The following is a 17,815-nucleotide window of genomic DNA, read 5'->3' as shown; positions in this document are numbered from 1 at the left end:
ATTTTTCAATCTTCAATAATTACATAAAATATGTGTAGTTATATGATTTTTTTTTACAGTTGAATTTAATTAAAATGCAGTGATAATGTATTTTTTTTATTATCATTATGATAAAGATGATTAATTTTATAATAATTATTACAAATGAATAAAAAATAATTTATTATTAATTGAAAATATAAAAATATTTGTACACACAATTGAGTGCTTGACCATGCTTCCACAATTAATCCATATCCATTACCATTAGACGTGCCTTGCCTGTCATAAACTTTGTGATGGGCAGTATTCCGTGCACGAATTATTTTTCCTAAATTCCTAAGTCCTAACTCCTAAGTTAACCCAACCATCTCACTCACTAACGCTCACCCACAATTGAGTTATTGACTTTGCCCCCCAAAAAGTAAGAAGCACTTAACAACTTCTACAAACAAAACGATACTTTTTATATGCTTCTCGTGCACCCCTCGCTGTTGATCAGCCACCATGGCACGCCATAACACCTACAATCTACCTTTTTACCAACATTTTGGTTTTTCCTTATCCCATTTTTCACATCCCATCTTGTTGAAGGTGCATTGGAACGTGAAATTGAAATAAAACAAATTCAAACTTGTTTAGTAGACATTCATACTTTCCTATGTTAAACACAGAGAAGCAAGTTTTTTGTTCCATAAGGATAAAAGTAAGTTAAAAACAAATAAGTAACTGTTTTACAATCACACCTTAAGGCTTAAGCAATTGATATCTTCCTTTTGACATATTTATTTCTAACTTATTTTGTAAAAAAAATATTTATTTATTTATTTTTATCAATTTTTAAATAAGTTTTCCTCCTTAATCATGCCTTTAAAAAAGGTCATTATCGTGAAAGTCAAGTCTTGGATTTAAAAAAAGAAGACAAATTTATAACAAAAGCTTTACTTGCCGTAACGAATTTCCACCCTTGGCATCAATTGTATCATCAATTTCTACGATGCAAATTCATAGCATCACTTTCGTCTTCATCTGTACTTTTCAACATGAAATTTTAGAGTTCGTTTTCGTTGTGCTTTTTATTTCTTTTATTTTTTTGGTAGTTCTTGGTGGATGGATTGACCACAGATATGGTGGTAATGTTAGATTGCCTCTAAAAAAAATTGAAATCCCTATGCTTCCCATTTCATTTTATTAGATAAAAAACAAATAACTAAAATTAAGTGGCGGCTTGGTGTTGACTAGGTTGTTTAAAGTACACGCAAGCAGACACTTGGGCATGCTGCATTTATATTTACAAGTACCATTCAGAAACACAAATAGTAAGCCTAGTTTAAAACAAATCTGAAAGACAAAAATACATGCCTCAGAAAAAGAAAATTTGGCACTTGAGAATAGAAGAGCAAGGAGAATGTAAATTGAAGACAAAAAGAATATGACAAGTTGAGGCAGTGCTGAATGTTATTCATATCCATCCTTTTGCAAATTCCCCAAACCCCATTTTCTACACATATGTGTAAGAAAGCTGCACTTGGAACTGAAATTCTTCTCTAGTAGTGATTCTGCAGTGAAGGAAAAGCATTTAGCCCCAACGAACAATTGCCGAACCCCAAGTAAGACCCGCGCCAAAGCCAGCAGTTGCAATAGTTTGCCCTGGCTTAACTTTACCGCTTCGAACTGCTTCATCCAAAGTCAAAGGAATGGAAGCTGCACTTGTGTTACTATTATTAGCCAAATTTGATATCACCCGTTCTGAGGGGAGTTCTAACCGAGCGGCAACTGCATCGATAATCCTCTTGTTTGCCTGCACTTATATGAATTAAGGCACCCTAAGTGCAAGTATGCAACCTTAATTTTGCCTTTCTCCAATATATTATCAAGCATGTCATGCAATTCCCATAGTAACTAAAATGGTATTCTGTTTTCAATCATAAAGTTGATCTTACCACTCAGCAAAGTAATAGTATAACACACATGTGCAGCTAATGAATTGCTTGATATAAAGGATAGATCAGGTTTTCCACCTTTTTAATTTACATTTCACTTTCACATTCTTTTTACTAGGAAATGAGCATACAAATTAACCTGATGCCAGCTACTTTAGCAAGTAAAGGATAAAAACAAGGGTAATGCTAACCAGTGCCCTTTAGGATAATGGTTTAATGAACTAAAAGAAGAAAATATTTATTGCACAGATCATAAGCCAACGTAAAAAAAACACAATTTTGCGCATCCCAATAAAATGCTAGAATTTTATTTTATACTAGATCATTTTGTGTAACTGGTGTAGAAGTAACCAATCAATGCTAGATGCCGGGAGACCAGCCTTTCCAAGGGCAAATTCAATTGATTGTGGTACACATCTTACAGCAAAGCAAAAGACTTCTTTCCCATTCATTTGAATGCATGAATATGGGGACCGGTTGGGAGGAAAGCCAAAAACAGAACCATTTGAATCCAATGGATTATTTGACTCGTTTTCTCTAATGGCAGCATTCAAGTGCCTACATGCAGTAAGAGTAAGTACGTGCTTAATTACAAAGCTTACAGCTCTTTTCAGTAATACAATACAAGAAGCACAAACCTTTGGCCACTGCCATCACTATGCAAATCAAAAACAAATAAACCATCTTCCTCAATGTTGCAGGCCTGCAACGTAATCATAGTTCCTGAGCAAAGGCATCGATTTATATACCTTGCCAACTTGACAATTTGCTATGAATGGCCGCAGGAAGATATACAATTTACCTGTACTAGTTCAGCACCGGCAGCATCCCCAAAAAGAATACAGGAGCCTCTATCTGTCCAATCAACATATCGTGAAATAGCATCGGCTCCAATGACTAGAACATTATTAAAACCACCCCCTGCACTCACACAATAAAGGGCAACGGTTTTCATCATATTTAGCAAGTATTAAGTAAATAAAAATAAAAATTATAAGCTTTCATACCCCTAATGTGACAAGAAGATGATATTAAACCCAGCAGAAATCCACTACATGCAGCTGTAATGTCATAAGACAATGGATTTTTTTTGCAGCCAAGTTGTATTGGAATCTGCAAGTTGTATAAGAGAGGATACAGAAATAAAAAAGAAGATTACTTAGCAAAGGGTAGCCAGAGAATTATTGTGAAGATGTACATACCTGTGGAGCAGGGTCTACCTTTGCCATCTCGAGAGCTTTCCTTGCAGCCTCTACCGCTAAACCAGTCAAGCTACTATCTCTGCCCGCAGCAAGCAAATCCAAACTAACTTGCACCCTTTCCTCACATGTCTGTCAGCGATGCTTCCAAAGCAAACAACTTTCGAAGAATCAACAGAAAGTGTGAAGAACCCAGTCCCAGATGCATTCGCCATTTACAACAAACCAAGTCAAATACTAATTTCAACCAATAAAAAGAAAACATTTCATTTAGTTTCTCCAAAGGATTATTTTAATCTTTGCTAAAGTTAATTTTAATTTATAAAAAAATATTTCATTTCATCCTTTTGTCTTCTTCTCCCGTGAAAAAATTTATTCCAATAATACATAAGTAAAGAGTATTTAATGTCATATCAAATGTGCTTAAATGATAAATAAAAAACCAAATTTGCTATTTATTATTATATTCATTATATATTTGAATTTCACAGTGAACAAAATAAAGTAGAATGTCATAGAATTAAATATTTATTTTAAATAACAAAATATCATTCGAAAAGCGGAGGCGGAGGCGGGTAGTACTGAGCGAGGATTCCCGTGGCTGTGGGCTGTGGGCGGCGGCGATCCACCTCCGTCGGCATCATCACATCAGCCTTGTTTGTTTAGGTATCTTAACATTCTCTTTCATCGCTTCCCTTTCGCGGTTCTGTTCTCTTCATATTAAATCTGCATAATTTCTTCTTTTACAAATTGATTTTATGGATGTTGATGTTTTTAGTGTTTTAGGGATCTAATTCATCACATCAACAGTGTTACTCGATATGTATCTGTGCTCCCGCTCTCTTGTCATAACTTCAAAAATGGGAGTAATAAAACTCTTTGGTTATTATTGATTAGAGTATAAGCTCAAATAATCCATAATCCATTTAATAGGTGCAATCCTAGTCAAAAATCCCTTTATGCTGCCCTGGCTGTGCTATACTGTGGAATTATGTGTTACTAGTCAGCTTGGATATCTTCCTATATGCTTCTAGAACATAGATATAATTGTCATTGTCACTTCATTGAGTTTTATGAGATGTATATAAATGCGCCCACAGTTTCTCATATATATTGGCACACTGTTTGTATATATATTGTAATTGTATTTTCTATATAATATGAGCTATATTTGAGAATAGCTGCAGTTTGATATGCTATATGGCATATTATGTTACAATCATTCCAGCAAACTATAGGCTAGTGAGCTATTCACAATTAGCAACTTTGGTTTTGTGAATGAATCATAAATAAGTAATTTGGATTTGTTTATCATAATGTTTTCTAAATGATGTAAAACACTTCTATGGACTTTAAGTTTTTTATCCTATCTTTGCTGTTGTTTGCTAGAAATTTCATATAATTTTCTATCAATCTAAAAGTCTTTTTATTTTATTTTATTTTAATAGCAACATATTTTATTTTTTTATGATTAATAATTCCATTCACTTCTTTAGTTCATGACAAAACAACAAATGACTAACATTTGAATTAATCTCTGAAATAAAGGTTAATTCTAAAGAAATGCGTAATAATTTGTTTTAAACAGAGAAGCTCAAATTTATATAGATTTATATAACTAGTTTTTAATTTGAACAGCTTTGAACCAGTTCTCTGGTCCCTTAAGATTAGCATATAGGTTAAGATTACCATTTCTGCATCCATACACTATCAATTTCGATAATACTTCATCACCGATGTGAGTGATGCCCTTTAATATATGCCAGTGAAACTTTTTCCCAATCAATGGCCAAACGCACAAACTCTAAAATTACTTCTCATATGATTTTAACTAAATGCTGATTTGCTTATTTCTGACAGTGATTCTTGCTAAAGTGGTTTCTCAATAGCACAAATTCACAGCAAGTACTTGAGCATCTATGGGTATAATCAGGAGTTGCTTCTCTTTCATAGCAGGGACAGTATGTGGAGCTTACTTGGCTCAGAATTATCAAGTTCCTAACGTCACAAAGTTAGCCGACACTGCCTTGTTCATGGCAGAAGTTGTGGAGGAAAAATACCGCAAGCCCAAGAAGAGGGATGATGATGATGATTAGTGCCTAACAGGTGCTATATTGGAATCAGGTTCTTGTTTAGTTGTCTTTTAAAATCCTGGATTATAGGATCGAATGCCTCAATTAACTAAGCTTTTGGAAAACATGACTTAGTAGAAGGTTTTTGTCGAAGCATTCTTAGCAATTATGAGCTTATTATTTTGTCCTTTCCTAGGGAAACATTCTCGTTCTTCTGTTGTCTTTCTTGCTCTGAAATCTGAATCTTACTCTTAGACACGAGTTAAGAGGTATCATATACTCAGTTTCTTGAATCTTTGATCATAAGTTAGTTAGCTTCAGGCCAGAAATCTGTTTCATGGTCATCAGAGTTGTATTTAATAGTATTCAATTACAATTTATGTCCCTAATAACTAATATTTTAGGTGATATTATCCATTATCTGATGCTTTTAATGATTAATATCTGATACTTTATTATCTTGTTTGTTTAACAATTTGCATGTGTTGTCGAGTTTCTGGTTTAACAAGTTACATGGATAAGATGTCTGGACTATTCTGGGGGGCTCTGATTTTTCATTTACTCTTGTTCCAACGCCTAATGGAATAAAGACTAGATAATTGTTCTTGTTGTTTTACATGAACTCCCTTAAAAATGTACAATCTTTTTCCCCATGCCAGCCTCTTTTCATATATCATGTATGTATTGGTATGTCTCACATTGAGCAAACATGGGAGGTCTATTTAAATCAGGGGGGTCTCCTCTTAAAAGGCTAATTTTTTGGGATGGGATCTTTTCGTGATTATTTTTCCTTTATAACCAGCCAACGTAGAAAGGGTAATCTCAGAAGGAGCGACCTAAGAAAGGGTCCTTAGGGAAAGAGTTATGGGATATGCATTGTTATGACCCCCTTTAAGCAAACATGGAGCCTTTATTTGTTACTAATAAAGTCTTTTCTTCTTAAAAGGTTATTAATAAATGCTTTAAAATTAAAAATAAAGTCAGGGGATGAACTCAAACAAGTTAGTAACACGGAAGTATGTGGGACTTAAAATGTCGTTTTACGAAATAAATGTACATAACCTATGCAGATCAAGAACGTGAGTGGTCTAGCAACATTTGATTGAATGTATTCAACTTCATTAATGATAGATTTTATGGTTATCCGTAATGTTTTCTGTTCAAACATATCTAGTTATAATATTTTAAAAACATTCTGTCTACACTATCAAGTACAATGTTCCTTTCTTAGTAAACTATAGTTCAACATCATCGCTAATTGCTTACATAAATATCTTCACTGAAAAGTATATGTAGTGACGAGAAATTCCGTTTATACTCTTAATAAATTTTAGTTCACTGCTTATTTTACTGTTGGAAAGTCCTCCCGAAAAAAAAAATCCCACTTAAGTTTCACCTAGTGTGTGAAGTATTCGGCTTTCCATATAGGATAAATAGTCATTTTGTAGAGGCATGACAAATTCGTTTTCAAAATATGAAAATTCAAATTTTAGTTTCCGAAAGTGAAAAAAGAAAAAAATACGACAAATTCATTTATCCATTAATTTCTGTATGTTGCCGTTAATGAAAGAGCCTACACACTCACAGACAAATTTGTCAACGCTCTACACATTCAGAGACAAAAATAATTATTTATTCAAAATATAATTTAATCTTTATTTTTCTTCTTTTTTGATCGTTGCAAGTATAACATTACAATAAAAACTAAAAAAAATATGAAAGTATGCATAAATTAGAACAAACATAATAATAAGTATAATATTAATTAATAAACATAATCATTTTTGTCCTTGAATATGTAATACGCTGACAAATTCGTCTCTAAATGTGTCATGTAGGCTCTTTCATTAATGGTGACTAACGGAAATTAAAGGATGAATAGATTTATCGTACTTTTTTTCATTTTCGGAAACTAAATTTAAATTTTATCTTTCTGGAATGAATTTATCAGCATTCAACAAAAATGACTATTTAACCTTCTAGATAAAATAACTTATGGTAGTAGGTCATTTTCTTCTCGTGGATAACATAAGTATGAACATGTTGAAAATTGGTTGCAGTTCAACAATTTAAAATTATTTTGGAGTACATTGCAGACGAAAGGGAAAAACTAACTAATAATGAAAGCAGCACCTAAAGTATCAGCCAACGATCTAGGTTAATGTTTAAGTAACAACACAATTATTAGATTATATGGATATATAATTTTATCTAAAACCCACATAAATTTTGTTTGTTAAGTCAAATGACCTTAAGTTCGTACTCTGAATGTTTTCTTCTATTTTTTTATAATCTGTTTGGTTTGAAAAAAACTATTTTTTAATATTGTTTCCAGTTTTTTGAAGTTTAAAAAATAAAAAAGAAAAGGTGAAAACATAAAAAGTTGTTTATGCTGTTTTCGGTACAAAGTTTTGAAAAAATGAAAGAAATTTTTTTACTCACACCAAACCACCTTTTAATATTTAATAAAAAAGAAGAAAACGGTAGTGTGCATTGTTTGGTGCCCTTCAACAACAATTAATGTGCTGGAAGTGCAAAGGTATACGTTGACATATGATTGCATGCCAAATTAAAAAGGAAGATGATTAATAGAGAAATTGAAGCTTGTAGAATTTCACCCACAAACAAGAAATATGGTCTTGGTGGAATGGAGTTGAAAGAGGTCCCACGCATTGTGCCAGCACGGCACCCATGTTCTTTTGCTCACTAACTGCTGAAGCACACAAAAAAAGTTAACTGTGTCCCAGTGCAGTGCAATAGCAATAGCAATAGCAACATTCCACCTATTATTCCCTTAAGACAGCTAATTATGTCTATGTTAGATTGGAAGTGGCATGGGACTGTGGGGAACTAAAGTAAAAAAGAGACATATGAGGCTTTGGGCTTCCATGATGTGGACACCACTCTAAGATACCTTACATTAATTGTTCAATGGTTTGGTTCAATAAGAAAACGTGAGTGAGGGTAAGCTGTGTGTCATCCTAATGATATTTATATCTAAAAAGTAGAAAGTAGAAAGTAGAAAGCAGAAAGCAAAGCGTCGACGATTAAAGGGACAATTATAGGTATGCTAGCATGCAAAGAGGAGGAACAACAACAGCTTCTTTATTCTCAGATATTCCTTCCAACTTCTGATTTATTTCACCCCTTTTCTTGCCACTACCTGTTCTGATCTTGACAACAATCTCTAGCACAGGTTTCATTTCATGACTATGTTAAAAATAAATTGACAAAAAGAAAGATAGAGAATTTACTTTACCTTTATTTTTTTGACGGTTTATTTTTTCAACACGTCCGAATTTACTTCGACTATAAATAACACAATTGCTTAAGATGACAAAATAAAAAAACAGTTTCACCCAACACCACTGTCGAATAACTTTTTACCAACCTATATACTTAACAACTAGTTTACCTTTATTTTGTTTCACCCGATACCTAATCTAATCTTATCTTTTTTCTAATTGTCCTAGTACCGTCGCTGGAAAGTACATAATCCAAAGACAATACAGGATGCAGCAAATATAGACAATAATTTTTTTCCCTTTACATGGTAAAATGTGCTTGCTTGCATTTACAAGACATTCGTTAGAGTAATTTTTATTTTGATATGATACTGTATAAAATTCAGTCAACAGCAATAGTTAACGTGCTCAAAGAGTTGGTGTTAAAAGTAAAAATAAATTATTATAGAAAATGGCATGGTCTATCTGGGGTAATATCTATCTTGAACCATGACCCCATGCAATATATCATGGTGTATTTTAGTGCAACATGGGACCGGAGCTGCAATGTAAGAATGATATCATCGTTATCCAAGCATGTGTAAGTATGAAGTGCGAACCTCCAAACAAGAAAGAATTTAAAATAGTATGGATCTCTAGATTCTAAGCAGTGCACGTGGCGGTCGTGGCCTAGTGATGGCGTATGAGACAAACTAACTGCGCATTAAATAATAAAAACCTCTCTTCCCATCTTCATCTTCAATGCATGATAATACTAATAACAACAATAATGTTCTCTTTGATTGGTATTTGCATTCCTTTCCTTTTCTCTCCCTCGTCTTCACGTAAGTGATCCCAAGACTTTGCCGCAAACCTTTCTCTTTAGTCAAAAGCACCTTCCTTGGCCTTGGGTCCCCTCCCCTCCCTTCCCTTTTTCTTATCCGCATTTCCCAATCCTTAGTCTCCTACTACCATTTAAACAAATGAGTGCATATCATAGAAGAAACGATACCATAAATCAAGGAAAACGAGAAAAACAAAAGCGATTTAAGAATAGTAGAAGACAGATGATTATCTAATCGTAAAGCAATCCACTTTGGATACCCATTGATAACACAAAGAGAAAGAAATGAAAAGCCAGAATTCCCATCTCCCTATTATTCTTCACTCACTACTTTTTCTTCATCACCAGTAGCTGTGAGTGATCAACACACAACACAAACACACCATGCCTTCAAGACCCTTCCCTCCCACAAATCCCACAAAAACAAAGGCCCTCTTCCTAGCACTTACCATTTCAGCCTGTGTTGTGATTTTTTGCTCAATCCTCTACTTCCTCTACCATCTGTGGCATTCTCTTGTTCACAGAGCTAAGACCATCCCCTTTGATGCAAGTGCTCCCTTGAAGCTCCAAAGATTCTCATACAAAGATTTAAAGCAAGCCACCAATGGCTTTGACACTGCCAATGTTATTGGCAAAGGTGGCTCTGGCACTGTTTTCAGAGGAATACTTAAAGATGGCAAGTTGATTGCCATCAAACGCCTGGACGCGTTGTCTTTGCAGTCAGAGAGAGAGTTTCAAAATGAACTGCAGATTCTTGGAGGGTTAAGGTCTCCATTCTTGGTGACCCTCTTGGGTTACTGTGTGGAAAAGAACAGAAGAGTGTTGGTGTATGAGTATATACCCAACAGAAGCTTGCAGGAGTCCCTCTTTGGAGATGAGGGTATGAGTTTGAGTTGGGAGAGCAGGTTATGCATAATATTGGATGTTGCTAGAGCTTTGGAGTTCTTGCACCTTGGATGTGATCCTCCAGTGATCCATGGGGATATTAAGCCAAGCAATGTTCTGATTGATTCTGAGTGGCGTGGGAAGATCTCTGACTTTGGCTTGTCAAGGATTAAGGTGGAGGGTGAGTTTGGTGTGGACTTGTTTAGCCAGGACTTGGGGAGGAGCCAGGATCTATGGAAAAGCCAAGAGCTCTCAGGTAATTTGACTAATTTGACTGCAGAAACTCCTGCTATTGGTACTCCAATTGAGAGTGTTAGTGAAGTAGATTTTGCTCTAGCTTTGCAAGCCTCTTCTTCATCTAAAAATAGTAGGACTTGCTTTAATGTCAAAGCTTTGAACTTGAATTCTTTGAATTATAATGCCAATATTGCTAGTGAAACTGAAATTAGGAGTGTAAATGCAAAGGGTAAGGAAATTTCAGCTTTGGATAGGGATGATTGGAATGGTAAGTTTTTCCCTTGTGATGATGAGCTTTCTAGCATTGATTATAGTAAGGAGTTAACTGTGAGTGCTTCTCCTTTGGTGGATGATGAGAAGGCAAATGGGAAACAATGGGGAAAGGACTGGTGGTGGAGACAGGATGGAAGTGGGGAGTTATGTAGTAAAGACTACGTAATGGAGTGGATAGGGAGTCAGATTTGTCCATCAAACGCTGATTGGGATGATGGTAAGAACAATGTTCACGCGAAAGTGGAGTTGGAAAATTCAAGTCCCAAGGATAAAGACCATGATGCTATTGCACCCCAATCACAGGTGTTTGGGATAGGACATAATACTACAGATAATGGGGTTGAGAAAAAAGAGTCAAGGGGAAAGAAATATCACAAAAAGAAGCACAGGAAGATGCAAGAGTGGTGGAAAGAAGAGCATCTTGCTGAATTAAGCAAGAAGACCAGTAAACTTAAAAATCTCCATACCAAGTGGAAGAAAGGCTTGAAAGTGCCCCATTTTGATTTGGGTAGAAGGTTTTATCTTTGCAGGCGTAAGAAGTTTGGACAGGAGGGTGAGAATAAGTGTGATCAAAATGGGGAGTTTAGCTTCAGAAGAGGATGGAAGAAGAAAAGCACTCGTTCCATTGGAAGTGACATGTGGAGTGGAGATCTTTTCAGCCGTGAGCTCAGCAGCACAACAAGCATGAGAGGGACACTGTGTTATGTGGCACCAGAATATGGAGGATGTGGATTCTTAATGGAGAAAGCTGACATTTATAGTTTTGGAGTTTTGATTCTTGTAATTGTGTCAGGTAGGAGACCATTGCATGTTCTTGCATCACCCATGAAGCTAGAGAAAGCTAACTTAATAAGCTGGTGTAGACACTTGGCTCAAGATGGTAACATTTTAGAACTTGTGGATGAGAGATTGAAAGAAGATTACAACAAGGAACAAGCAAGTCTTTGTATCAACTTGGCACTCATTTGCTTACAGAAAATTCCAGAGCTGCGGCCAGATATTGGGGATATTGTTAAGATTTTGAAGGGGGAGATGGAGCTTCCACCATTTCCATTTGAATTCTCCCCTTCTCCACCTTCTAAATTATACAGCAGATCAAGGAGAAAACCGAAGGGCACTACAGAATAGGTTTTGTAATTCTCAAGTCATATGCTCACCATGGGATCAGGTATGATGAGTGCAGTACGGGATGAATCATTGAATATGTTTGCATTTGGGGCCTGAATTTACTCCTATCGTTAGATTTATGTTGAATTGTTATCAGATAAGTTATTTGTTCTTTTTGATGACTCGATTTCCACTGATTGTTTTCAGTGTGGTTATGTTAAGGTACTGTGTTGCCTGTCTCCTTGATGGCGCATGGTTGCAGCTGAACTGTGTATAGGATGATCACTGGTTAGATTAACTCTTCATTGTAATAGATAAGGGCAAAAGGTTATCTGTTAATTGCAGTTTTTTTAAGAAACTAATATGATTGATAGGCTTGCCTTGACTTCTTGACAGAAACGCATTCTGACTCACTCACACTCTAGTTTTACTAGGATGGACTGACTTGTTTATTTGTTTTCCATCTTCAGAAAATATTTACTTTCGTTGTGATGTTACTCTTGCCAACGTAGGTGTCCTATTTGGTACATATTAGAAGCAGTAGTTCACCCGAATCAAGCTTCTGAATGTAGTTCACCCCTAAGCTTTAACCAATTCATCTTGATAAAAGAACAAGAACATCAATGAGGCTTAGGTCAAGCATACTTTCTGTTTGTTTGTTTTTTTCTTCTTTTAATTTGGCATTATAAAATTGGCAATGGAACGTTAGTCGTGACAAGAGGACAAAAATGGCACCGCATCACTTTGAATTTGACAAGCATAAAACAACTAGAACAAGGATTCATTTGCTGCATTGGTCGGTCTGATATAGGAGATCTAAGAACTAAGCTTGTTTTGGTTAACAACCAATTCTAACACCTAAATGGTTTGAAACTGGTTGGCGTTAATTGTGCAGAATATTGCAATTGATTTGTCTTGTAATAATGGACCACAGAAGTCATAATCAAAGACTAAAGTAGAGTCACTATTAAAACAGCATCATTAACCCCCCCAAGTGTGCTTATTCTATTCCTCATTAAAAGTATATGTCATAATGTCGTTGACATAATTCTCTTTTCCATGATTTTGCACGACATACAATCATCTTGCTGTCTTTATTCTTAACGTTTATTAAAGAGGACAAATCCATATCAAACGCCACGCAATCTGAAAAATTCGGGTATGAGGACAAACCTAAAACGAACCGAGTCATAGAGATTGTTATTAATATTTGAATACGTAAAAGTAATCATAATATTATGTTGTAGTTTGCTACAGCACCGAAAAAGCATATACTAGCCCACCAAGCTGTCCAACGTTGCTTTGCATGATTTGCATCTCTTTATCATTTATTATTACTGCTTCATAGCCCATAGGTATCATTAGGAGTACTACTTGATTTTTTAATCGCTGCACTTTTTTTTCTCCTAAAATGATAAATAGGGAAACGTGCATGAGTGTTTAAAAAAAAATTGAACTTGCCTTCTTGCAACACACTGCAGCTCGTCCGCTTCCATTGCTGCTGACAGAAGCCTAACAAAAATTTACTCAATAAAATAAATAGTAGTATATGTTAAAGAGTGTATTGTATCACCAAAAGTTAATTTTGAGTATGTAAATATTTTAAATATTTAAAGAAAGAATTATATTGGTCATAATGATCCTAGTCAGCTTAAACAATATGTAAGTTAAGTGTCGTCTCTAAAAAAAGTGTTTTTTTTTAGTTTTTCTTAATTCTTATCATCGAATTCAGACTTCTAAGTTAAATATGCAGATGATAATTATTAATTTATTGAACGAATCCGCCTGGTCCAATTGTAGCCCCCAATATTTTTTGCTTCTTGGGACAGGCAGAATCACAAGGAAGGAAGTGGGCATGGCATCCACATAGGGAACACATTCTTGTTCAAATTTGGACTAAATAATTTCATTAGAAAATGTTCAATCATAGGAATCAAAATTAAAATTTTAGACATCATATTAAATATTTGGTTAATCTGAATTGAGCTGAGTAAGATGATTATGAGCTGTGAATTTCTTTTTAGTTGTTAACGAACCTATATTTTCAAGAATTCGAACTTGAGATTCCTTATTAGGATAAAGTATATCAGATCCGTCTCATCAGCTTAATTACATTCATTGTGTAAGTTTCGGATTATATAAATTTTCCAAGTTAATAATTTAAACATCAGATCTATGATTTCGTATCAAAATAATTAAAGCATTTGTATTACTCGCATTATAGCAAACTAGATAGATACATGCACAATGTGCAGGTGCCAGATAAATGGGAATATAAGAGCTTATAAGAGATAATAATAAAAAATTAAAGTACAATGCAATTGTCTAACATGTGAATTAGCACGTTAATCCTTTTTATAATTATGCATTAAGTTTGAAGTTTTAAACAAGATATGTGATGTAGTCACCAAGACGAAATCTAAGTAGAGCAACAGATGACTTTGGGTTAAGTGGTTGGATTTGAAGGATAAGGGTACAAAACAGGAACCCACTCACTTTAGCCTTAGACTGCTTCTCGTTCACTCCTGCTCCTTTTAATATTGAACTTCCACTTGCCTTTTTCTTTCTCCTCTTCTCTTTTCTAACCGTCAAGTTTATACTCAATGTTTTTGTTGAAATAGATAAAGAGGAATGCTAGCTAAAATCTTCTTTATCATATTATTAACACACTTGTCATTAGAATACACCCTTTATTAGTGGATAAAATACATGTGAGATCATTAAATAGTAAATGATCTTGATTCTTGAATCGTATTCTTATTCTGGATTGGCTGGCAACGACTTAAAGCAGACGGACAGGGAAAGCCATCAATGGTGTGATACTTGAAAGTGTCCCTACATTACTCTTTGTAGGTCAAGGAACAAATTTCATGGGGTAACTGGAAGGGAGAATATTGAGCAAAGAGAATGTACTCCAAGATGTTACCTGATTCTGGGTGCATAGACAGAACTCCTGCTCTACTTTATGATGAGAGGGTAGGGAGGGAGCAAATGGAGACGGATCATCTACCATAGATGTATGAAAGGAATAATGTACCAGCTTGCTAGACAGAACAATTCACAATAGGAAGCACCAATTCATAGGTCCAGTCTTCTGGTCTTCTGCTCCTTTAATTATAAACTGATCTTCTCTTAAAAACTAGTGGAAGAGAACATACTACTCATCGTTTTTGGCATAAGGTGCTGCTTTTTATATAGATATTAAATTGGAATGGAATGTTATTGGACTCATTTTTACAATCAATTGAGAACACTCAGGAAGACAACCAAATATGAGCTTTGTATGATTTTGTATTATGAACCACGACAATCAAAACAATGGAGTATGAGGTCTGGAGCATGCAGCAGCAACCAAAACCGTCAAGCGTTTACTTAATGATCAGATAATAATGGGTTAATATTTTCCCATGTCTTCAGTACATCTGCTCCAGTAATGAAATTCAAAACTTGGGTAGGGAGTCAAGGGGCCACAGCCATAATGCATCAACTGTCAGGATTTTGACAAAATGAACTACTCAACATATCCTGCCATAGTTAACCATCTTAGCACTAAGTGATACATTGTATTCACAGTGGTAGAATGTAGAACGGCAAATATTGGGAGGTTCTGCTCTCTGCTCCAAGTTAGTTAGAGAATGTCTTCTTTCTTCTCTGGTCTTGATAATTTTTCTTCTTCATCTTATCATTTTTCAGAATATTTCACACTTTTATTACTATGAGCCTTTTTAACATTCTGTTTTCCTTTATCACCACTACCAAGTACTTCTTCCTGAAAGAGCCTATTAAGCATTGGATCAGCTGAACATCCATTTGAAATCATCTCCTCATAAAAACCCCTGGCCTTTATGAACCACCTACATGTTACTAGCCCTTCAACCATTATTCTGTAATGCACACAACTGGGCAGCACATCATATGTCTTCATTTCTGTCCAAAATTTTGGTGCATTTACAGGTTGCTTCAACTTTAAGAATTTTGCCAGAATTATGACAAAGGAATCCTTACTAGGACCCAAACCAGAATCTTTCATCCTAGTTAGAAATTCCAATGTTCCTTGATAATCTGTTCCCTCAAAAAATGCATGATAGGTCTCAGTGGTTGGACTAACATTCTCCTCTACCATTGAGTTAAATATTATCCTTGCCTCAGCTAGCTTTCCAGCTTCACAAAGAGAGAGTATCATGGAGTTGAAGGTGACAGAACCTGGTTGCAAACCTTGTTCTTTCAACTTATCTATTGTCCTGAGAGCTTCCTTCAAGCAATTTTCATGAGTTAAAACATATACTAATGAATTGTAAATCTCTATCCCAGGGATCCATCCCCTTTTCTTCATCTGATCATAGAGCCTAAGAGAGTCAAAAAGATTCCCTTCCTTTGAAAAGCAGGAAATCATGTAGCTATACGAAGTAGCATCTGGTGTTATACAGTATTTCGACATTTCTCTCCAAACTCTTTTTTGCTTCATATATATCCTTTGTTATGTTACACCATCCATTAAGAATAATGTTAAAGCCCTCGGTATCGAGATGGAAGAGCTTCTTATTTACTAGCATAAACTCTTCATCTTCTTCAACGTTTCTATATTTACAAAGAGCAGTCAAAAGTGCATGGAATGATTCCTGATCAGGAGTCAATCTGAAGTCTGAACTTGTCCATAAAGTTGAATGTTTGAATAGCCTTGGCTGAGTTGTTTGCGGATGCATATCTGATTGAAACAAAATACCACAAGTGAAAGGGGGTAATAAATTATCTGTTATCAACGGAGTTGACATTATTCTAACAAGAATCGACAAAATTTATGATCCACACAAGAAAACAGTCAAGGGTGACCATGAATCAGAAAAAAATCAATGGAAGTAACGTTAAGAAATCATTAAAGTAGGCATTCTCATCAGCCATATGCAAGTAAAATAATTCCAATCCAACAACCATGATAAAGAGAAGTGTAAGGTCATTTGCTACTATTGTATAAAGATGAATTTGCAAAACTAATGCCACTTAGAGTTATAATTTGGCGTTTGAATGTTGAAGTCATCTTACCTATCAATCATAATAAGCATAGCCTGACGCGTGGAGAGAGAGGAACGATGCATATCTCGAATGATGCACCAAGCAGTGGAAAATTTTCCATGAGTTGCCAAGACCCATATCATCAAGTTGCAAACTTTCTCATCATTACCATGGCAACTCCATTTGAAGGCAAGCAACGCAGGTTTCCATTCTTCCCTCAACACCCAAATAGCGGAACATATCAAATCCCTATTTGCTTGGAAACCTGACAAATGGAGACCTAATGCTTGCTGTGACGAATGGGTCACCTTTTTGAGCAATTCCAGGAACTTTGGTAGAGTTGGGTCATCCAAATTGAAGTTGAAGTTGAAGTTGAAAGGCGCCTGTGACTGAGAGTGTATTGAAACTGTTTGATGCAATGCCTGAGAGGAAAGAACATTACTACTTCCACTTCCAATTACATGCAAGTGAAACCCTCTTGAAACATTAAAATAGTAGCAGCGTAACTGTTGAGGTACAGCCATTAGGACTTCAACTCTCAACCTTTACCTGCTTACTATGAGCTTCTTCGCTCACAATTGGCCTTCAAATTAGCTGCCTTCAAAATACTAATATTTTTAGTTGCAGTCTTTCGGCATTACAACTTACACGTGACAATAAATAATGATATCACATTTTATTTATCAAGACATTTTAAATAATAAAAGACCACAAGTGAAACTAAAATTAATAAAGGGTGAAAATTCAAATTGAAAAATACATTCCCTTCATTTATTACTTTTCTTTCAAAAATAATAAACAATACAATGTAAGATGTTACTTTTACTATTCATTGTAGAGACTTATCCATAAACTTAATGAAGAAGTCAGAATAAAAAAATAATTATCTCGTAAAAAAACTCATTATTATTATTATTATTCATCTCTTGTAATACAGGATATAATAAGGATTAAGGATGCTAAAAAGTACGATAGATAGTACAACAAAGACATACTAGTATGAATTAAAGTTGACAAATGAGTTAGCCATTAACTTTCACAA

At 35.0% G+C, this 17,815-nt stretch overlaps 5 protein-coding genes across 8 annotated transcripts; 2 read left to right on the top strand and 3 right to left on the bottom strand.

Annotated features, from left to right (window-relative positions):
• Positions 1–1,152: 1,152 nt before the first annotated feature.
• On the bottom strand, positions 1,153–3,474 carry LOC100807972 (3-oxoacyl-[acyl-carrier-protein] synthase 3 A, chloroplastic). Of its 3 annotated transcripts, none has more exons than XM_041009768.1 (6): positions 3,125–3,474; positions 2,930–3,035; positions 2,725–2,843; positions 2,561–2,625; positions 2,345–2,480; positions 1,153–1,780 (listed from the first exon to the last, which is right to left on the bottom strand). In XM_041009768.1, the coding sequence occupies exons 1-6, from the start codon at positions 3,149–3,151 to the stop codon at positions 1,559–1,561; spliced, it is 675 nt and encodes a 224-aa protein (XP_040865702.1). In that variant the 5' UTR covers positions 3,152–3,474; the 3' UTR covers positions 1,153–1,558. The 3 variants fall into 3 exon arrangements, with proteins under 3 accessions (XP_040865702.1, XP_040865703.1, XP_040865704.1); XM_041009769.1 differs by having other exon boundaries at positions 3,143–3,474; XM_041009770.1 differs by having other exon boundaries at positions 1,644–1,780; positions 2,241–2,480.
• Positions 3,475–3,638: 164 nt separating this feature from the next.
• On the top strand, positions 3,639–5,651 carry LOC100799450 (uncharacterized). Of its 2 annotated transcripts, none has more exons than XM_006597035.4 (2): positions 3,639–3,787; positions 4,982–5,651. In XM_006597035.4, exon 2 carries the CDS (start codon positions 5,041–5,043, stop codon positions 5,215–5,217), a length of 177 nt encoding a protein of 58 aa, XP_006597098.1. In that variant the 5' UTR covers positions 3,639–3,787; positions 4,982–5,040; the 3' UTR covers positions 5,218–5,651. The 2 variants fall into 2 exon arrangements, with proteins under 2 accessions (XP_006597098.1, XP_040865705.1); XM_041009771.1 differs by lacking the exon at positions 3,639–3,787 and adding an exon at positions 4,298–4,859.
• Positions 5,652–9,151: 3,500 nt separating this feature from the next.
• On the top strand, positions 9,152–12,255 carry LOC100807432 (putative receptor-like protein kinase At1g80870). The gene is made up of 2 exons (XM_003546864.5): positions 9,152–11,824; positions 11,971–12,255. Exon 1 carries the CDS (start codon positions 9,646–9,648, stop codon positions 11,782–11,784), a length of 2,139 nt encoding a protein of 712 aa, XP_003546912.1. The 5' UTR covers positions 9,152–9,645; the 3' UTR covers positions 11,785–11,824; positions 11,971–12,255.
• A 3,190-nt stretch (positions 12,256–15,445) lies between these two features.
• LOC121172642 (pentatricopeptide repeat-containing protein At1g80880, mitochondrial) lies at positions 15,446–16,201 on the bottom strand. The gene has a single exon (XM_041010088.1). It carries the CDS (start codon positions 16,199–16,201, stop codon positions 15,446–15,448), a length of 756 nt encoding a protein of 251 aa, XP_040866022.1.
• Positions 16,202–16,206: 5 nt separating this feature from the next.
• On the bottom strand, positions 16,207–17,467 carry LOC100806366 (pentatricopeptide repeat-containing protein). Its single transcript, XM_026125637.2, has 2 exons — positions 16,804–17,467; positions 16,207–16,468 (listed from the first exon to the last, which is right to left on the bottom strand). Exons 1-2 carry the CDS (start codon positions 17,295–17,297, stop codon positions 16,387–16,389), a joined length of 576 nt encoding a protein of 191 aa, XP_025981422.1. The 5' UTR covers positions 17,298–17,467; the 3' UTR covers positions 16,207–16,386.
• Positions 17,468–17,815: the final 348 nt, after the last annotated feature.

This window comes from Glycine max, chromosome 15, assembly GCF_000004515.6.
Source record: "Glycine max cultivar Williams 82 chromosome 15, Glycine_max_v4.0, whole genome shotgun sequence".
NCBI classification, from domain to species: domain Eukaryota; kingdom Viridiplantae; phylum Streptophyta; class Magnoliopsida; order Fabales; family Fabaceae; genus Glycine; species Glycine max.
The sequence above is the reverse complement of the archived record's forward strand: the minus strand, read 5'-3'. Positions and strand labels throughout refer to the sequence as shown.